Raw genomic sequence first — 20,295 nt, 5'->3', positions numbered from 1 at the left:
GAGAGACTGTCGTCCTCTGAAAGTGAGTTAGAGCTTGATCCCCAGTCTTCTTATGTAATCACACCGCTTGGCACAATTCATCTGGACATTCTATGTTTCTTAAAATTAATTGCACCTTTGGCAAAATAGCCATTAATTCCTATAAACCCTAGTATCTTTTTGAATTCGAATAAAAGTAAGGGGTAGGATTTTTGTAAATGAGGAATAAAATAGATTTAATTCATCTGATCATTATACATGTGACTTATCGTTCGGACTCCTCATTATGTTTCTATTAATTAAATGATAACACAACTTGATAGGACTCCCTACTATGCACAATTAACGACACTGCCCGTTGATTCTGACTTCATCACTTGGGTGGTCATTATGGTGAAGGATTACCATGATTTATTTGTTATTAATGAAACACTGTAAAGAAGTTGTGCTGACAAAACATAAAATTTTTTCTTACAGGTACAGACCCCAGCAACTTGCTACTTGGGTCAAAACCGGCTTTAAGCCGTAAATATTTTGGAACAATTTTCCTTTTATTTTAACTTTTTCACACATTATTCCTCATGGCTGGGTGCACCTTAGCGCGTGCATACCACCGGAGGATCACTGTCCTTTTGGTCCTGATGAAAGCTGAGCGACTTGGGCTCACTGAGCAGAAACATGTCGACCATTTTTTCACTCAGTGGACTAAGTGTCTTTCATTATTGAGACCTACCCTATGTTTCCACTTTAAATTGTTTTTAACCAGTGCTGGTTGGACTTTGAATAAAATAGTTGACTGTCAAAACTACGCACTTTTTAATTATTTGCACTCACTTAGCACAATTCGGTTTTTCTGTTTGCACCCTCAACACTCACAACAACCAGCTCCGCTGCAAAACAGGTGTCGTAGCACACTAGAAAGACCCTAGGTCTTTCCAGTGGGAACCCAGTGATGAAGCATGTCACCACTTGGTGGTGAGTGAGGGTTCTTACTCAACCTATTTTTGGTTCTCCTTCACTTTTTGTCTGTTTTTTCACCACGTCAAGAGTTTCCCCTGTATGTGGTGTTTTGTTCTTGTTTTTTTTAGCTCCAAATTTTCCACCGGGGCAAGCCTGAAGCTGCTGTGTCTGAAAAAGTCCTTGCAAAATCATTGTAAGTTCAGGCTGAAGCTCCAGAGGACTTGGAAATCTAAAATTGTTCTTAGTCCCCTCATGGAAGACTTTCTGGTACAGTTTCTCTTTGCCGCTTCTAAAGCTTCCAGGATCACAGGGACCACACTTGAGGACTGAGACACACTGAAGCAAAGGTCACCAGCTAGGTCCAGTCCAGTTTCAGTTGTAACTGGTCCATAAATCACTCCACGAAAAGACCTCTTGCATACCTTTAAGTCCCTGTAACCTTACAGGAGGACAGCCAACTGGCCCTTGGAGTTCACTTCAAAGTCTTAGGTTCAGGTGGAAGCAGATCTAGCTGTACAAGTCTTAACACAAGAAAAAGACAGCAGGACCAGTCCATTGTGTTCTGCCACAGGTCCAGGAACATTTCTGCAGAGCTGGGATAAGGTGCTATGTGTGATCAGTTCACTAACCAGTAGGGAGGGATTACTCCTGGTCACTCCTTGACCAATGAGCTAAACACTCCAAAGCAGAAACCTTCCTACATTTGTAGCGCATCCTGTTTGCCTCACTACAAACTATACCACAGTGTACCATTTCCAATAAAATCGAACATAGCAAAGTCTTTCTGCCCCTAAAGGGAGCTTGTGGCACACAGAGGGATGTGCTTAAATTAATTAGAAGTTCACTCCAACACAACCACTCCAAACTCATTCTGAGACCTAACTGCCTCCTCCACTGAACCTAATGCCAGTAGGCTAACATGTATACTGGGATCAAAAGCCCTTTCTCTTTCACGATTCCCTTATCACTAAGTTGTAAAAGAACAGGTCTCACTTAGGTTGATTTTGAGTTAGTGAAGCAAAGAAGGGCTCACCAGCCAGTTGCAGGAAGACCAATTGTATTTAGCATGCAGTGGCTTCATGTAGGGAAAGTGTACCTTTTAAAAGTTCCTTTTCTCATATAATTATCAAAATTCAAAGTTATCCTTGAATTTAATTTTGAATAAATAGTCAAAACAGTGGTGAAACCAACGCTGAAGCTTACTCCATAACAAAGATAATAGATTAACACATTAATGGCACTTTAGGTTTTTCTTCATAGAACCAACTGCCATCCTAACAGTAAAAACTGCTTTTGGAGGCTGGTCACTGTAGGGAGTCAGTAACTGTTTACATGTTCCACTTTTAAATACCAGCACACCATGTAGTTAGCTATCTGGCCTGCTTGGGGCAACTTAAATAATATTGAAAAGTTGGCATTCCCTCCTTTCAAAAAAATTATTTTCATAGGTTGCCTGCAGAGTTAAAAACTTTAAAGGTTAAAAAGAGTTGAGCTAAACTTGAATGTCTAAAGCCATGTTTTCCTTCTCAGCCCGGTGAATGGCACAACAAGGGATACAGTTAACTTTCTACACCATTTGCACATATTTTTCCACCATGTACAAACGCCTTACTGGAAAGTTAAAAATGACAGTTGGGGACTAGCCAATTTTACCATATTTTAGGGGTCAGAGCACATTGAGGGTGCAAAAAGGTGTCACTTTCTTAAAGAGTTTGTGAGGGCATTCTTACCAGACATTGAAGTATTTAACTTTTAATTTGTTACAAAACGCGTATTATATAAGTGCACCATTTAGCCCCATTTTAATAGAATATTTTTGGTAGGAAAACAACCTAAAGTCTCTCTGGCATTGTAAGCTCACTCATTCAATATAAAGCATCACATCTTTTCTAGGGTTGGGCATAACTTGTGTAATTCAATGCAGTGGAATCATGTGGGGTTACACCAAAATTCAGAAAGATTATGTGGAATTATGGAAGAAGAGTAATTGTGCCTTTAGTGCTATTCTGTTAGTGCAGAAATGCTCCATCGCTACCAACATGGACTTGAGGATGCATTGTGCGCTAAGAAATAGTGGTAACTGCAATAAAATATGAATAGCAAGCAGGTGCTTACTAAATATCCTTTCACAGTAGGATTTTCCCCCAAATTACTCTTAATTGTGTGAGGAGGTGTAATTCTGTTATTATCAGTAAATCTGTGTTAAATACTAATGCAGAAGTACTTTGAGTACTCTGGCGTAATTGAAATTACACCAAGGCCTTTTCTTTTTGCACTTCCACACTCACCAGACTCTACTGCTTATCATTTCCGGTCATTTAACACCAGCCATTCAATAATGAATAAGAGAGTTTAACTGCCCTAAAAAGAAATTGTTGTGTTTCCCAGTTTAGGGATCATATTACTAAAACAAACTGTAACAGTATGATTGCGGCTATTTGTGGCTATTTATGTGTTGGAGAGGAGAGGTGAAAAGCCTCAGTGCATGGCGCCCACCATATCCCAGCCCTAGGGTGTTCCATCCAGGAGGTTTGAACTTTAAGGATCTTACAAGCACTGCCAAGACAGCACTCTCTGGAAGGATTCTTACCTCACTGATATAGGAGCTGGCCGGCACAGAATAGTCCACACCACCAATAGTAAAGACAATATCTGGCAGGGAGCTGATGGAGCTGCAGTCAACCTCATACTAAAGTGAAAAGAAAAGACAAGGTGTGTTAGGGTCATCGACCAGCCAAGGTCCAAATGCTAATAATATCCAATGTGAGTACAAATATGTTAGAGTGTCATTTCGGCTTCACATTATATTTGAGGGCATCGTTCACGCAACTCAGAGCAGCAAGTATAGTTTCTGCGTTCCACTCCATTTCGTGAATGGGAGAGAACATAACAGCAGCATATGTACTTAGACGTGGCACAGTCCTACTGTGTCCCCGCACTGATACACTTGTGGCTGCCATGTGTCAATGAGGGCAGACTTGCACCATGAAGTAAGGGTACCCATGTTGTACTCAGCCTAGTTTTTGAGAAGGAAGGGGTCCTTTCCTGTACCAAAACTATGCTCTTGCGGTGGACAGTTTCAGAGCCTGCATGCAAGACCTTGCAGCCTGGATGTCCACCAACTGCCTCAAACTAAATGGCAGCAAGACCGAGGTGCTCATAGTAGGAGGGAACCCATCTGTCTGGTCGTCGGCATGGTGTCCTCCATGCTTCGGTGAGGTTCCAACACCCTGTCAAGAAGTTAGGAACCTTGGAGTCTGTCTTGATGCTGACCTGTCCTTTGGACCTCAGATAGGCCGTGTGGCGGGTGTCTGTTTCAGCGTCCTAAAAAGTCTACGGAAGGTCCAAGATCTCCTTCCCACGTCAGCCCGTAGAACGCTGGTGCATGCCCTCATCACATCGTGCCTGGACTACGGCAACTTGCTGTATCTGGGAGCAACCAGCAAGGCAATAAATCGCCTCCAGGTGTTGCAGAATGCGGCAGCCCGCCTCATTCTAAAATTTCCCAAAAGATCGGCCTCCAAAGCTGCCCTGCATACCCTTCATTGGCTGCCAGTGAGGAGTAGGGTCGAATTTAAGACCCTCTGTACCTGCCATCGCTTTCCTTACTGGGAAGGCGCCAGCACCGCTCCAGAACCTTGTCACCAGGTACGTACCCACGCGCGCCCTTCGCTCCTCCCATGGAGGCCTATTAAAGGTCCCTACTATAAGGAGGGCTTGCATGGGAGGAAGATCTTTCCGCTACCTGGTGGCGAAGAGCTGGAACGCCCTACCTCTGGACCTCCGCCTGGAGTCATCTGAATCCAGCTTCCGGAAGAAGCTAAAAACACACCTATATACACGCTAACCGAGCAGACTCTACGATCCTGTCGACATGAGTTCTTCTGTTTTAGCGCGGGGACATGCCATCTGAGCGTAACCAGGCGCTTTATAAAACTCCCTTATTATTATTATTATTATTATTATTTGAGGCATGTTCCTCTTTGTTTATGTGCTGTAGAATGCAGCACACATGTCGTCCTTTGTGTGCTGGATGAGCTTAGAGGAGGTGCGGATGTCAACTCCTCCCAAGCGCTGGTTCTTCTGGACTTACTGCGGCCTTTGACACGGTCGACCATTCCATTCTTCTCGACGGTGTCAGAGGCGCCGGCATTGGGGGGCTCGCCCTGGCGTGGATCACCTCCGTTCTAGGAAACCGCACCCAGGCGGTTCAGCTTGCAGACTTTTCGGCCCCTACACGTACTGTTCCCTGTGGAGTCCCACAGGGCTCTTCCCTCTCTCCCCTTCTTTTCAACCTTTACCTCTGCCCCCTTATATCCGCTCTTCAACAGATGGAGGTCTCGGTATTCAACTATACTGGTGACCTCCAGCTGATCTTTACCCTTTCCTCACTGCCTGCCTCAATACGTAACTTCCAAACTGTCATGACTTTCATCAGTGACTGCATGAACTGCAACCATCTCAAGTTAAACCCCGACAAGACCGAATTGGTTCTTACGGGTGGCAGCTCCAGTCCGTGGACCCCTATTTTCTGGCCTCCCTCTCTTGGGTCTCCTCCTTCCCCCTCCTCTTCAGTAAAAACCCTGGGTATTAAAGTCAACTCTGAGCTCACTATGCGCTCGCAGATCAGCTCTGTGGTCTCTGCATGCTTCCTGATACTTCGCACCATTCGTAGGATTTCCCGTTTTTTTTCTTTCACTGCCCTCAAACTTATTCTCGTGGCCATGGTCACCTCACGACTTGACTATGGCAATGTGCTGTATACAGGCACGCCTGCTTATGATATTCGCCGTCATCAGCTTATTCAAAATCAGGCTGCCCGATTAATTTACAAACTTCCCAAATCTCACCATGTTACCCCTCTGCTAAAAGCACTGCTTTGGCTTCCCATTGTTGAACGCTCTCACTTCAAGATAGACTGTTTGACTTTCCAGGCTCTGGCCGGCACTGCACCAGCTTTCATCAATGCAAAAATCAAATCATACGTCCCCTGTACAGACTTACGCTCTTCCTCCCAAACTTTACTGTGCGTGCCCCGCTTCAGGAAGACCAAAACTGGGGGACTAAAGTTCTCCTTCCTGGGACCGTCCTTCTGGAATGCCCTTCCTATCACCGTCAGGTCCACTGCAGTTTACGCTGACTTCCGCAAAGCCCTCAAGACTTTTCTGTTTACCCGAGCTTTCCCAGCTTAACCTACCCTTTCTGCTTTAGCGGTTCATCTGTCCTCAGTGCCAAGAAACCGCACGGTGATCGAGCACTTTACAAGTCCTTTAACTTCAACTTCTAACTTCAAAGAGGAAAATTGCTGCAAATCCTTCTAAGCAATTCATCATAGATGGGGATTTGCACCAAAACCCACAAATGGTTGCATGGGAACACTCATGCATCACCCACGAGATGTCCCCTTGATGCAAAATAATACAAGGCAATGTGTTGCAATACTTTGCATTACAAACCAACACAAATTGTGATGTTCATTGGTTTCTAAATCTTGTGATTAAAAAGTAACAGGATCTCCTTGTAAATCTGGGTCTGGATGTTTTTCAAACACACTGTCGTGCTCCTATCAGTAAGACATATGGGACGTACTCCAAATGGCTTACAGTTCATTGAAAGCCTGCTGATAACTGCATCACAAAAACTAATCAGAGAGAGGGTAAAATGCACCTGCAATTGCATCACCCTTCAGAGAAAGAAGAAAATGATATGACATGGTCACAGGCTCTAGAGAGTAGCACTACTTAGAGTGTTAATGTAGACTCAACGAGGGTTAAACAGGGCATCTTCTCAGTGGAGTAGATCTGTCTCTGCCCATTCTGTACACTTTCATGTTCCCATGCTTGATTCAGGGTAGGTACGCATTTTTGCCTGTTCTTGCTAACTTTAGATTGCATACCAATGAAATGCATGGTGTCATTATTTAAAAGTGCACATTTCTTGTCAAATGAAGGGGAATACATTTATGAAATATTACAAAAGAAGCTCATTACTGAAGACACTAGAGGATGGAGGCTTCTGAGTACAACTCGTCAAACAGAACCTACATGGGGTAATACTCCAAACAGATTCAACAACACTGTAAGAACATATAGATCGAAGCCATAATGCTCCAAAGGTATCTCCTCTACCTGTAGGTCAACTCTTCCCCAAACCTGGGAAATCTTAGATACTTACCTCTCCATCTGAGTTCTCACTCGCTCCAATCGCACTAGCAATACTTGCGAGTCCAGAGGGTGACGCATCAAGATTTGTGGTCCCGGTGTCCACGATGGCTTGACACCCCCCATCACAGGCGACAACGTTCCCATTCATGGAGACACTAAGATGGGAGAAAAGAGACCAATTCAAGGGAAGTCAGACCAGCCAAGCTGAGCATAAGTCTTGTTTTTGTGAGTCATGAACTCGAACTGGCAGAGGAATTTTGGACTTAATTACTGCAAACAACTTGGATCTTGTCCTTAGAGAGACTGAGAAATTGATTAAGGACCTGATTATTCCAGGAAAATACCCGATCATCCACAGGGACAGAACAAACAGACTCATGGGTGGAGTTTGCTGTTATTTCCAAGAAGCTCATGAGATATAGGAGTTCACTGATAAATACTCCAGCTTTCAAAGCCTGTTGATTGCAATGGAAAGGGTGTTCCATATCATATAACACCCATCAGCACATCCCTTATTGAATTAAAAAGTATGTCTTCATTGGAGACTTTAATCTCCACTGAGCGATAAAAGAGAAATATCTGTATCCCTCCTTGCTTCAGTTATGTCTTCAAAGACTACCTCAGTCAACACTCATCCATGCAAAGGGTGCAACTCTAGGCCTTCAATAACCAGGTCAGAGAATGGCGGCATCCTTTTCATTCTCATATCCTCAGTAATGGTCATGGCTGGGCAGTCAAGAAGATCTAAATCATGGGTGAGGGCTCTGAGGAACCTGGACAATTCTTGACTTCCTTCAGAAGTAGCTCATTTGATTCAACATATAATCCCTGAGCAAGAAACCAGCCGACTCACAGACTAATCCCAGTCTGGATATGGTAGAGGTTATTGGAATAACAGAGTGTCAGCACACAGGTTTGCAGAAGCAATGACTGAGGAAAGAAAACACTGAGAACCTTTGAGCTATTGTGGCCCCAAAGCCTTACATATCAGTATGAGACACTACTGTGCTGTGTGCTGAAAGAAACAAAGATAAAAAGCATATCTTCAAAGTGAAAGACATGCTTATAAATGAGCAATGGCAAAGTCCCTAGGTCTTACTTGCAGTTTAATTGATAATCCAGAGCTTTTGGCTTTGCTATTGCTTTAATATACTAAAGAATGGATGTTTAGTATGGCAGGAGATCTGACCTAGTGATGGGCATAGTTAATTTGTAGGGTGATTTGCAGTCTGTTTCTTGTGCACCGGTCCTCTCATTTACTGTGTTTGGTGGAAGTAGTGGAACCCTCCCCCCCATTTTACTGTTGCTTTCAAGCAAGAATTTATATGTGCAATGGCCAACCTTTTCCTCAAAATCCAGCCAGCTGCGAAGACCTTTCTGTTCTGTTTCTTGAGATATGTTTGCAAATTAATAAATGTCACTTGCTCCACTTCCTTTTTTCTGAGCGTGTGTAAAATTCAGTATATACAAACTTATTTCATTTTTTTGGGTGGGGGGAGTTATCATATCATGCTTATCCACAATATATCAAGATGAACATTATTCGATAGTTGGGACTCCCAAGCAAAAAGGATGCAAGCAAAGTGTCAAGAATCGCAACCATTTTCCAAAGACCAACATGATTCTAGAAATAGGCACCATCATACTTTAAAGAGCCCTTAACATTGTAGGAATTAACAGTGTTATGCCATAGCAAGCATGTGTTCGTGGGTAAGCATCATTCCATGGATGTAGCCATGGTGTCAAGAAATACTAACATTATGTGAGGCCAGGATTTATCCATGTGTGGGCAACATCCAAGGGATGTGCACGAGTTGCAAAGAATTAAAAACCACTTCCCCAGGACTAGCATGTTATCAAGAGTGGGCAACAAGCATATGGTTACTATCATTATGCAATGTCATGACATGTGTGTAACAGGCATCCTCTGCTGGATGCTCTACAGTAAATAAAGAAAACTGCCAATATGCAAGGGCCAGCATGGGTGGATAAAAGCCATCATTCGTTGCATGTACACAAAGTGCCAAGACTTACAAGTGTGCTCAATTCAGAGCAGGCAGGCAATGGGCCTTGTCTCTGGGATGCACCAAACGTGTCAGGAAATGCCACTAAGGCAGAGGCAGTGCAGGTGGGTAATGGGACTCATCCAATGGATGTGCCCTAGGTGCTAGGAATTATCATTGAGCCAGGGCCAGCAAGGGTGGTCAAAGGGCCTCACCCCATGGATGCACATAATTTGTCAAGAACTACCATTGATATAGGGCCAGCCAACGTCGCCAGCAGAACTTGTCTCTTGGGTGCACCAAGGTACCAAGAATTCCCATTGAACCAGGTCCATCAGGGGTGGACAGCATGCCTTGTCCATGGCATGCACCAAGGTACCAAGAATTGCAATTGAGCCATAAATTTCATAATCAAAACAAAACATTCATCGGCTCTACCTAACTCGTCATCCGGCACTATCCATCATTGTAATATTCATGAGTGTGACCGTAGAATGACTTTTGTACTAGTTTTATCATAACTTTGGCTTGAATAAGTTATAGCCTTCCTTCATTAATAATGAATGTTTTGTTTTGATTATGAAATGTATTTCTCTTCTTTGAATCACCATACCCTCTTTTCATCTCACATCTTACACTTCTTCCCCCCCTTCTTTACTTGGGGCTTTAATATATTTTTTATGTCTAAAGATTAGAATTGATTCAGTGGCACATTGTGATTCAATGACAGTGTTTGCTTTATTAAATATGATGAATTTTGTATAAAGGTTTTGAATCAGTAATTGCGTACTTTTCTGATACGCTGTCTCTCTGGGACCCCTATATATGTAAGAATTTCCATTGAGCCAGAGAGAGTGGTCTACAGGAGTTGGCCCTTGAAGACACCCAAGTTACCAAGAAATGTAATCGAGCCAGCAGGAGTGGTTAGCAGAACTCCTTCATTGAAATCACTCATGGTACTAACAATTGCCCTTTCTCCAGGGTCAGCATGGGTGGTCAGCAGGACCTATCCATTGGATGTATCCATGGTCCCAAGAATTGCCATTCAGCCAAGGCCAGTATGGGTGGTCAGCAGGCCTCATCCTTTGGATGTATCTAAGGTACCAAGAATTGCATTGAGCCAGTACCAGCAGGGGTGGTCAGCAGGACTCATTCCTTTGATGCACAAATATACCAAAGAATTGCAATTGGGTCAGGGGCACCATGGTGGGCAACATAAACTCATCCCCAGGATGTACACAAGATGCCGTGAATTGCCTTTGAATAGGTGCCCGCATGAGTCATCAGCAGGACCCATTCATTGGCCGCATCCAAGTTACCAAGAAAAATATTTGAAGCATGGCCAGTAAAGTAACTCAGCAGAACCTGCCCCTTGGATGCACTCATGGTCAATAATTGCTTTTGAACCAGAGCCAGTGCAGGTAATCAACAACACTTGTCCATTGGATGCAACCAACATGACAAGATTTGCCAGTGAGCCCGGACCAGCGCAAATGGGCCACAGGAATCCTTTATAGGATGCTCCCAGGGTACTGAGAATTGTCATTGAGCTAGTTTGGGTGGTCAGAAGGACCTGTCACTAGGATGCATTCAAGGTGCCAAGAATTGCCATTGAGCCAGTGTGGATGGTCAGCAGACGTGTCTCTTGAATGCCCCCAAGGTAAGGTACCAACAATTGTCATTGAACCAGGGTATGCATGAGTGGTGATCAGGAGTCATCCTTTCGCTGCCCCCAAGGTGTCCAGAATTGCTATTGAGTCAGAGCCAGTGTGAGACAGTGTGAGACAGTGTGGGTGATTAGCAAGACCCATCCGATGGATGCATCTAAGGTGCAAGAAATGTCCATTAAGCCAGGGCCCGCACTGGTGGTCAGCAGGACTCAGCCAGGGTCAGTGTGGTTGGACAGCAGGACTTTTCCCTCAGAAGTCCCGAAGGTGCCCAGAATTGTCATTGAGTCAGGGTCAGCATGGGTTGTCCGAAACACTTGCCCCTTGGATGCACCCAAGGTGTCAGGATATTGTCATTGGACCTGGGCGAGCATGTGTGGTCGGCAGGATTCATTCATTGGACACCCCGAAGGTGCCAAGAATTGACATTAAGCCAGTGCAGGTTGGCAGGACTCGTCCATAGGATTCCCCCGGGGGCAAATGTACACTGCTAGAGGGTGTAAAACAGTTGAGGCTGAAGAACACTTTCTGGCTGATTGATTTCAAAAGTGCACATTCATTGTCAAATATTTGGACTGTTTGAACAATCTGATTCAAAGCAATTGTGCCTTCCCATGGTAATCAAACAATAAATACTACAATTACAATAGCTGCTTGAATCATCACTTCCACCCACCCGCAATGCAACAACAAATTCTGTGACTGCCAAAATGGCTGACATGCACTACAATACAATAATTACCCTTGAACCAGTTCCCAGGATTGAACTCAGCTGTGATTAAAGGCCCCATTGGGTCATTTTGTGCTTTTGTTCTGGAAACAGTTCAAACCCTGGAATGATCCTGCCAATCTTTCTGTGTCCATCACCCTCTGTCTCAGCGGCGCTGTTAAAGGTTCAAACTGAAGCACTGATGATGGGTCATTGGCACGTTGGTCATCAGTACCAAAGGACCCCATTCTAAGGAACTTGCATTACAGGGTGATTGGTCCAGACGGCATCCTATTCAGTTTGATGCCCAGATGGTACATGTCTGGAGACAGGGGCAAATTAACATTAATACCCAGTAGGAGATTTAGAAATGCTACCATCATAATGTATAGCACAACCATACTTCTTGTCTGCTGTTTCAAAACCCATTTTTCTAAACAGAACATTTCTTTTTTAATCTTCACATAGGACTGATAAAATTATGATCCATAGAACCGGGAAGACACATCAAAAAGATACAATGTTAGTCCAAGTTAAAATAAAAAAGAAACACAACTACTACCTTTAGGGTGTACCTCCAGGTTTCTACACACATCATGAAATTTGGAACATACAAATTTAAGGAACAACTAACGATATTTATCGCTGAATGGGTGGGATTAGCAAGTTTTTTTTACCGTCAAGCATCGGCGGACGTTATCGCAGAGATAATGTGCTATTAGCAACGTTTATCTCTAAAGTGATAAAATATCTGACGATAGCAGCGAATTGCGTGAATATCGCTGGGAATCCAGTGATATTCAGGTATTACGCCAATAGGTTCTTAACCTGAATATCCAACTTCTATTGGATATAAAGGTTAACAAGTGGTCTGAGCAGGCGTTAGCTTTTGGAGATATCGTTCGGAACTCATCTGACAAAATCGGTTTCAGGATTTTTTCCAACCGAATCAAATTCGGCGAGTCTGAACGACCTAGTACGATGCTATCGAACATCGTTCAGTCAGATTCACATTGACTTCATGGTAGCCTGTGTTCCGAACGAGAACACAGTGTCCCATTAAAAAAAGGGTGGTTGTGGGAAATCATACACCCTGTGATGGGCACCCCAAGGTGCTGTCACACTGTGCATGGTTGGAAAGGGGGGACCCATGGGTAGCCCCACAGGGCCAATTCAGAGGCCCCTGGGTACATGGGGGCCTGCAACTGGCCCCCAAAGTCAGCTTCCGACAGCTGACTCATGTGAATATAACCGATTTGGAAAGGCTGTCTGAAACTGACATCCCAATAGCTCATTTGGAAATGCAGTATGTAGACCTGTATGAGTCGGATCCGAATGACTCAGTTACTCCAAATGCTGTTGGGAACCGAGTCCAACAGTCAAACGGTTTCCAAACATCATGATCGGTCAAGTAGAAAAGGTTCCGAATAAGTCGGAAACAAGGCTTCCATATTCGGATTCGAACAAATCAAATGGCGTTTGGAGCCTTTCTGAACGATATCATAATCAACCCCTTTGTGTTTAGCTTGAGGCATCTTGCTTTCATCCTGCTAGCGACCTCAGTGAGGCAGGCAGTGAACATGTTTCTTGTGTTACAGGTTTTGTCAGATAGAGATTGTAAGAGTTGTGTGCCATCCAAGTGGGAGAGTAAGAGTTGTGTGTCATCGGTGTTGGAGAGGATGTTGGTGTATGTGTTTGATGTTGGCCAGAGGTATCATGTATCCATTCAAGAGGATAGGGCTGCGTGATAAAATATCAGGCACTCCTCAGATATGTTTGCTGGCTTCGAGGAGTAAGGTCCCAGGCTGACAGCTTGTGTTCCATCTATTAAGAAGGAGGCGCCTGCCAATCTCATGCAGGCGTCTGATGTGGATGGACTATGAGGTCTTGCCAAATGCTACGGAGAGTTCCAGGAGAACGAGGGCAGGTGCGACTCCAATGTCAAGAATCATGCAGATGTCACCTGTGGTTGCCATACGTGCTGTTTCTCTACTTTAGTTAGTCCTGATTCCAGAGTGCCGGGCATCACAGAGCTGGTGGATTCTGAAGTTGTTGATAAGGGCAGTTTCTTTAAGACCTTGGCTGAATATGTTGAGAGGAGAATTGGTCTGTAGCTGGAAAGCGTGGCACTATTCCATCATATTTTTAAGATACTATTACTGTTAAATAAGCATCTGTCTTAGCGCTGGTATTTAGGTAGGCATTTGTGGACCATTTTCAAATAAATCTCCATAAATCCCAGCACTGTTGCTAATGCATTAAAAATCTACACTGCATTCAAAATGTGTGGTTTGACTCTTATGTTTAGCATACTAAAATGTCACCCATAAATATAGGGAGTGCACAACCATCCCAACCACACAATATAAGATATCTTCCTGCTTCCAGGCTGCATGTTTTGATTTTTGACAAAAACCTCCCAAATAGAGCTGATTTCAGGAACAATCATGTATACTCTGTCCGCTCTCACATAGCAACAATATTTGATCTATGCATTGATTACTACATATACATCTGTTTTTTATTGATCAATTTCCCTTTCCCTCAGACTCAATTTCATATCAGCCTTTCAATTGAATAGTTATTATGGATTTTAAAAGGGGTGAATACTTCCTGAAATAACACAACACCAGTCTCTCTCTGTCATCCCATCTGAATAACCCTTAGCACCTCCACTTTTATCAAATCAAGCAAGAAATGTTATGAATGCTGGCTCAATTGACACTTCCATTTGGTCATTTAACAGCCAGTCTAGAAAGGTAGCCACATACTGACTCCTCCTTGTGACTAGTCTTCCTGACCCCACTTTGTCCAATACTGTGTACTTAAAAGAGCAGTCCCTGTGACACCCTTGGTATTGTTATTGACACCGCCCTATGGGGCGGGATTTCATCTTTAGTCATCATCATACCCTTCATCTACAGTCGCAATCTCGCAAATTCACTTCCTGGGTCCTTCTCCCTTCAACCTTTACATAAATGGACCTTTATGTAGATCCAAAGGTATTATTTAGAAACCTAGAACATCACCTGATCATGGGACATTTTACTCGTTGTGAGCTACATCATGTGGGCATTATTCACCAAGTCACTTTCATGGTGTTTCTCCTCCACCTTACAATGAATATTCCGAGCTTGCAGGGTCACTGAGAGCTTTTCACAGAGTATATTCAAAGAGCAGTGAGTAAGAAATACTTTCACAAAAAAAGCCAACTATATACAGCTTTATAAATATAGCATACTGATATGTATTATTTCCAACCATGAAAAAGTCTCTGGTCCGCGAGCCTCTACGGGCGAAACACGTGTTGGTTGAGGTCTTAAAATAAGGACTTGAGATAACCTCAAAGAAGAAAAACGTTCACCCTTTCTCTTTGCTGCAGAAGCTCATCCTTATCTAACCATTATGTATTGTCTTTTGAATGATAATATACAAATCGTAATGTGCTGGAATTCCAATTCTTTCAGAGACTTTTTCTTTGGTGGTTCTCCGGACTATGGAGTACAACAATATTATGCTACAAAATATTTCTCTCCGAGAATTAAAAAACAAATATTGTAAAAGTAAGCAAACGTAAAATATTAGGTAAGCATATAGCAACCATTGGTAACCCCCATCTACCTACCATCAATATATATGTGTACCTTATCATCAAGGTACACATATCTAGAGTTATGCACAGTACAATCATACAGTCTATAGACCCCGTTCACAATAGGGTAACAGTCAATATTCTGGCTACGCTATTTTGAACAGCAATAATAAAAGGCGTGATAGTCCAGTAGAATATCATTTCTTGTTGGTATGTTTTCTGGCTTTGCAGCTACCAATGAATCTCTTTTTCAACTTGTTTTTATTTGTTTTGGAGAAGGCAGAGATATAGAGATCTAGTGGACCACTGCCTATTTAACAAACTTTTTTTTCAGATTCATAAAGTGGACACTTTACCTTTTATGACTGGGTTACCACCTTCTTTGAAGCATCAGCAAAATACTTATGTTTTTCAAATCAATTTCAACCATAAAACATTGATACATTAATTCCAGTTGGACATGTGGAAGGGACACTTACAACATGCCCCATGTGGATACGGAATTGGTGTACATTCAGGATCTCATTTCAAAAGACGGAAGACCTTTTATGACCCCTGAAACTGAACTAGTAAATAAGAAAAGGACATTTAAACTGTTGCAATGCCAACTCAGGGTGAATATATGTCTTTACAACGTGTGCTTTAAATCACATTCCATTACAACGCAGTTGTTACAACGACCGCGTAGTTACAACGCAAACCATTACATCGCATGTCATTACCAGGGCCGGACTGGCTACCGGGCAGTTGTGTGTGCTGCCGAGCAGGGGGAAGATTTCGTTGATGGGGACCTGTGTGTGCAAAACGAAATTCGTTTTGCTTTTTTTATTTCAAAGCGCACGCAGGTCCCCATCAACGAAATAGGTCCGCACCACAGAGAAATCATCCACCTGCTCGGCAGCACACACAACTGCCCGGTAGCCAGTCCGGCCCTGGTCATTACAACGACTTGCTGTAGGGGGCACGCTGGACTTAGGAATGGTATAAATCACTATTCCTACTCCAGCTTGTGCAACAGCAGGGAAAGTGCTGTATTGTAAATCCAACACCTTCTGGCCCCTACAGCAAGCTGTTGTAAAGACTTGCAATGTAATGGTTGGCATTGTAATGGCATGTGATATAAAGCATGTGTTGTAAAATCTGTTTCCCACTTAGAGCATTTGTTATCATTAACATACTTTTTCCAAGGTTAATTGTCAGGGACGTCAGCTCCCAGCCTAGGCTCAGGATGTGATGGAGGTAGCCCGGGAATCTTGTAGGTATCTTCATCAGTGGCAGGGCTCGAGTTAAGGTACCATGCGGGTGGACGGCGTTCCCCCACTTATTTTACCTGGTGGACGCCGTCCCCCCTGCCCAAAAGCTGGACTTTCAATAATTACCTTACTTGCCCGCACAGCTGCCCCGTCAATCTCCCAAGAACAGGCTGGCTGTATTCAGCCAGCAGCGCTGCTAGGCAGGTCCCCGCGTCTGGACAGCAAGGATTGCTCTCATCAGGAAAAAAGGCTACAGGCTGTCCCACATTAGACCCACGTCCCTCCTCGTGCTCTTTACTCAATATAACCTCCCTCTGTAATTTCAGGTCCTGCAGCCAAACTCTGCACTCAGCTCACGGTGCTCATGCTTATCTCGCAGTTCGTGATTACTCTGCTTTCTTGAAGTCTGAGTTTCAAACTTTCATTCAGGCTATTGTATTGTCGCCAAACACTGACATCTTTCTGACGACTGCCTTTCTGGTTTTGGAATGTGAACTTTACCCCAGTGTCTAGAGTCTCTGTGTGGGCCCCACCACTCCTTCCGGTTAAGGTCACGACTTCTGCGAGCTAAAGAGGCCTTATCTAGACTCACCTCTCTTTGCCCACTTCCAGTGCCTCTCCACTTTGTTTTGGGTTATTTTGGGCCTTGCTGTATGGAGGCATTTTTGTGTGTAAGAGTTTTTAGACCAAGGTTTCTATCTGCAAGGTTTATTGTGAGGTAGCTATCATTAAAAACTAGGCCATCATTACATGGTATTTACCTGGTGAGATGAATGGCGGATATTTCAAGTTGCTTTCCCTAAAATGGGACATAATGTAGATTGTGTTGCTTACTACACCAACATCCGCATGGTAAGGTAATTTCCGGTCATTTGCCTCTCTTTTAAATAGCCTGGTTTGCTATTGCTCGTCACAACTTCCTGTAATGAGGGGACTACCTTTTGTGACGTCACTTCCTTTTTTTTTACACTGAGAATTATATTATTATGAGGAATAACATATATTCATCTTTAATAGAGAATGTAAATAAGGAGAAAGGTCTCAGACAATCATGTTCCTTTCTATGAAGATGTATTAGACTGCATGGGCAATGGCGATTGGATGGTGAACACACATTGAAGTAAGCAGTATTCATATTATCAGATGACTAAAGGGCAGCCCTTCAATATAGGTGACCTGAAGTATTTATCTTTTTTTCTTTTTGTTTTATTTATTGCAAGAGAAGACATAAATTAAAAAATGAAATCATAATTTGTTGTACATATATCCTTACATGAGTATCTATACATAGAGTTGTCATTATGGTAGAAACAGAGGATTACAATATGAATATTCACAGGTATCTAAAACATAACAAAAGGGCTAGCATGCTGGTCTCTCAAAGCAGTTATATATTTAACTAATAAACGTTCCCCATATTTTTTCCCTCCCCTTTAATGCCTTTGGGCCCCTAAGTTTAGCCAGTGAAAACTCCATGGTATATATTTCATGAATGAGATGCCACCATTCCATGATACTAGGAGGTTCTTTCGAAATCCAAGTCCGCGCAATGACCAACCTAGCGCAGGCAAAAATAATTGATATCAAGTCTTTATAGTTGCTATTAGTATCTTGTATGTCTAGCAATACCAATTGTGCAGAAAGAGCAGGTGTTGTTATGTGCCTATTATTAAGAACCTCTATTATTCCTTGCCAAAATTTTGTGAGTTTCGGACACTGATAAAGCATATGTTCTATACCAGCAGCTTCCATATTGCATTTTAAGCATTTAGTACGTTCATTAGAGATATTTCCAGAGGTCCAACTAGAAATTCTTTGAGGCGTATTTTATCGTTCTATAAAATTGTAGCCTTAGCTTTGAAGACTGAACCACCCGATTTATTTGTTTAAGTGATCCTGCAATCTGGTTAGAGTTGATATTAGTTCCTAATCTATTGGTCCATTTGTCCGCCATTTTCACACAATCTCCTATTCGGCCTTTATTAAGACAAACATAGCTCTTACTAATAAGTGATTTAGTATAGCTAGAGTAAATACATTGTAAGATGTCTGAAGGTTCTACTCTCTCAATTTTCATTTTATTAATCAAAAAATCTTGTATCTGTATGTATTTAAAATACATTGCATCCTTGATTTTATATAATGTGTTTAGTTCATTAAAACTCAAAAGACCATCCGGTCCGTATAGATCTCCTAGAGTGTTTATACCATGATCCATCCATTGGGCACAATTACCATCAGAGAAAATGTTTGGCATCCCTGGATACCCCCAAATTGGAAGTTCAGTATTAAAAAATGAAATTTTGTCAGTGCTCATGATTTGATCCCAGATTATTTTAATAGCTCTTGCGGTCTTAAATTTAACCCTCTTGTAATAATTTGGGTCATGTACACGAAACAGAAACTGGTTACTTTGTGATCCCAACATAAATTGATGATAAAATAGGGGACCTTCCTTAGACAAAAGACTGCGTATACGTTGGATAAAAGTGTCAAAAAAATAAATTTTTAGATCTGGAAAGTTCAATCCCCCCTTTTCGGTTGAGAGTTTCAATGCAGTCATTGACCTGCGGGCTTTTTTATATCCCAAATATAGCTGCTACAGATACTTTCTATTCTCCTAATATATAGATTGTTCAATTGCATAGGATTGGACCTAAATAAATACAATATTTTCGGTACAATCTTCATTTTGATTATATTTATACGTCCTACCAGACTGAGTGGTATCTTATTCCAATTGTTAAGAGTAGCAGTAATCTCTTTGAGTAGAGGGTCATAATTCAGTGTAATGATTTTCCCAATATCGGCAGTAAGTTTAACTCCTAAGTACTTAGCATTTGAGCAAAGCCCTATTATCGGTTGTAAAAGCTTGTAGTTCGCTATCACTTGTGTTTTATTCACGTTTAGCCTATACCCTGATATGTCACCAAACTTGCTAGCTTCCTCAATTATTTTAGGGGTGGCCAGAACTAGGTCAGTGCTATATCTTCAGCGAAAGCTGTGATTTTGTAAGCTCTTGCCTTCATGTTCTATTGGAATTATATTCTCCTGAGCCGTTAGTGCATTTAAGAATGGCTCCAAAGCTAAAGCAAATATCAGGGGTGATAGAGGACACCCCTGCCTAGTCCCCCTTTTAAATGGAAAGTTAGCCGAATTGTCTCCTAGATAGCTAACTATTGCTGTTGGTAATTCATATAAGGATTGAACCCAACCCAGATATTGCCCCTGTATACCGTACGCCCTCAGCGTTGCCCAGAGGTTCTCCCACCCCACTCAGTCAAATGCTTTCTCTGCATCTAACATAACCATTCCGAGTGGGGCAAGAGTAACCGCGGCAATGTGGAAAGCTGTGACAGCAGTATTAACATGGGTAGTGGTGTCTCTCCCCACCACAAACAAATGTTGTTGGCAATTGACCAAATCTGGCATTATAGGAGCTAGGCAATTTTCTAATATTGTGGCAAACACTTTTGCATCAGTATTGATTAATGAGATTGGCCTATATGATCCCTGTTCCTCTGGTGGTTTATTCTTCTTTAAAAAATAGACTATTTTGGCAGTACGCCATGAAGTAGGAGCACTTCATGTTTCCCCCATAGAGTCTATCACCTGCTGGAAGAGAGAGAGTAATTCCTTTTCACAGATCTTATAGATCTCTATAGGCAAACAATCTTCTCCAGCAGCCTTACCTAGAGGGAGTGCTTGTATAGCTTTCCCTATTTCCTCGGTTTTGATTTTGGAGCTAAGTTGCCTGAATATTTCTAAATCAAATCTCCCGGGTGTATGTTTCTCTAAATAAGATTTAATTTCTTCTGAAGTGGGTGTATTTTGTGGAGTATAGAGGTGGCAGTAGTATTTGGCGAATTGTTCTAAAATCTGCTCCGATTTTCTATATTCTTTAGAATCTAGCCCTTTTATTATTTTTATAGGTGTTTTGGCCTTTTTATTGGCTACCTTATAAACCA

The 20,295-nt window shown here is 42.5% G+C and overlaps 1 protein-coding gene across 2 annotated transcripts in view; it reads right to left on the bottom strand.

The window, feature by feature from the left end:
- The window catches only part of LOC147693260 (pepsin A-like), a 126,848-nt gene that overhangs the window by 10,534 nt on the left and 96,019 nt on the right, over nucleotides 1-20,295 (bottom strand). For both annotated transcript variants that reach the window (XM_086933654.1, XM_086933655.1), the window contains exons 7-8: nucleotides 7,114-7,258; nucleotides 3,530-3,628 (exon numbers count right to left, since the gene is read on the bottom strand). In XM_086933654.1, coding sequence (XP_086789780.1) covers nucleotides 3,530-3,628; nucleotides 7,114-7,258 — 244 coding nt within the window. The remainder of the gene's footprint in view (nucleotides 1-3,529; nucleotides 3,629-7,113; nucleotides 7,259-20,295) is intronic.

The sequence above is a fragment of the Lissotriton vulgaris genome, chromosome 8 (assembly GCF_964263255.1).
Source record: "Lissotriton vulgaris chromosome 8, aLisVul1.2, whole genome shotgun sequence".
Classification (NCBI taxonomy): Eukaryota; Metazoa; Chordata; class Amphibia; order Caudata; family Salamandridae; genus Lissotriton; species Lissotriton vulgaris.
Note: the sequence above shows the minus strand (reverse complement) of the source record. Positions and strands in the feature narration are given on the sequence as shown.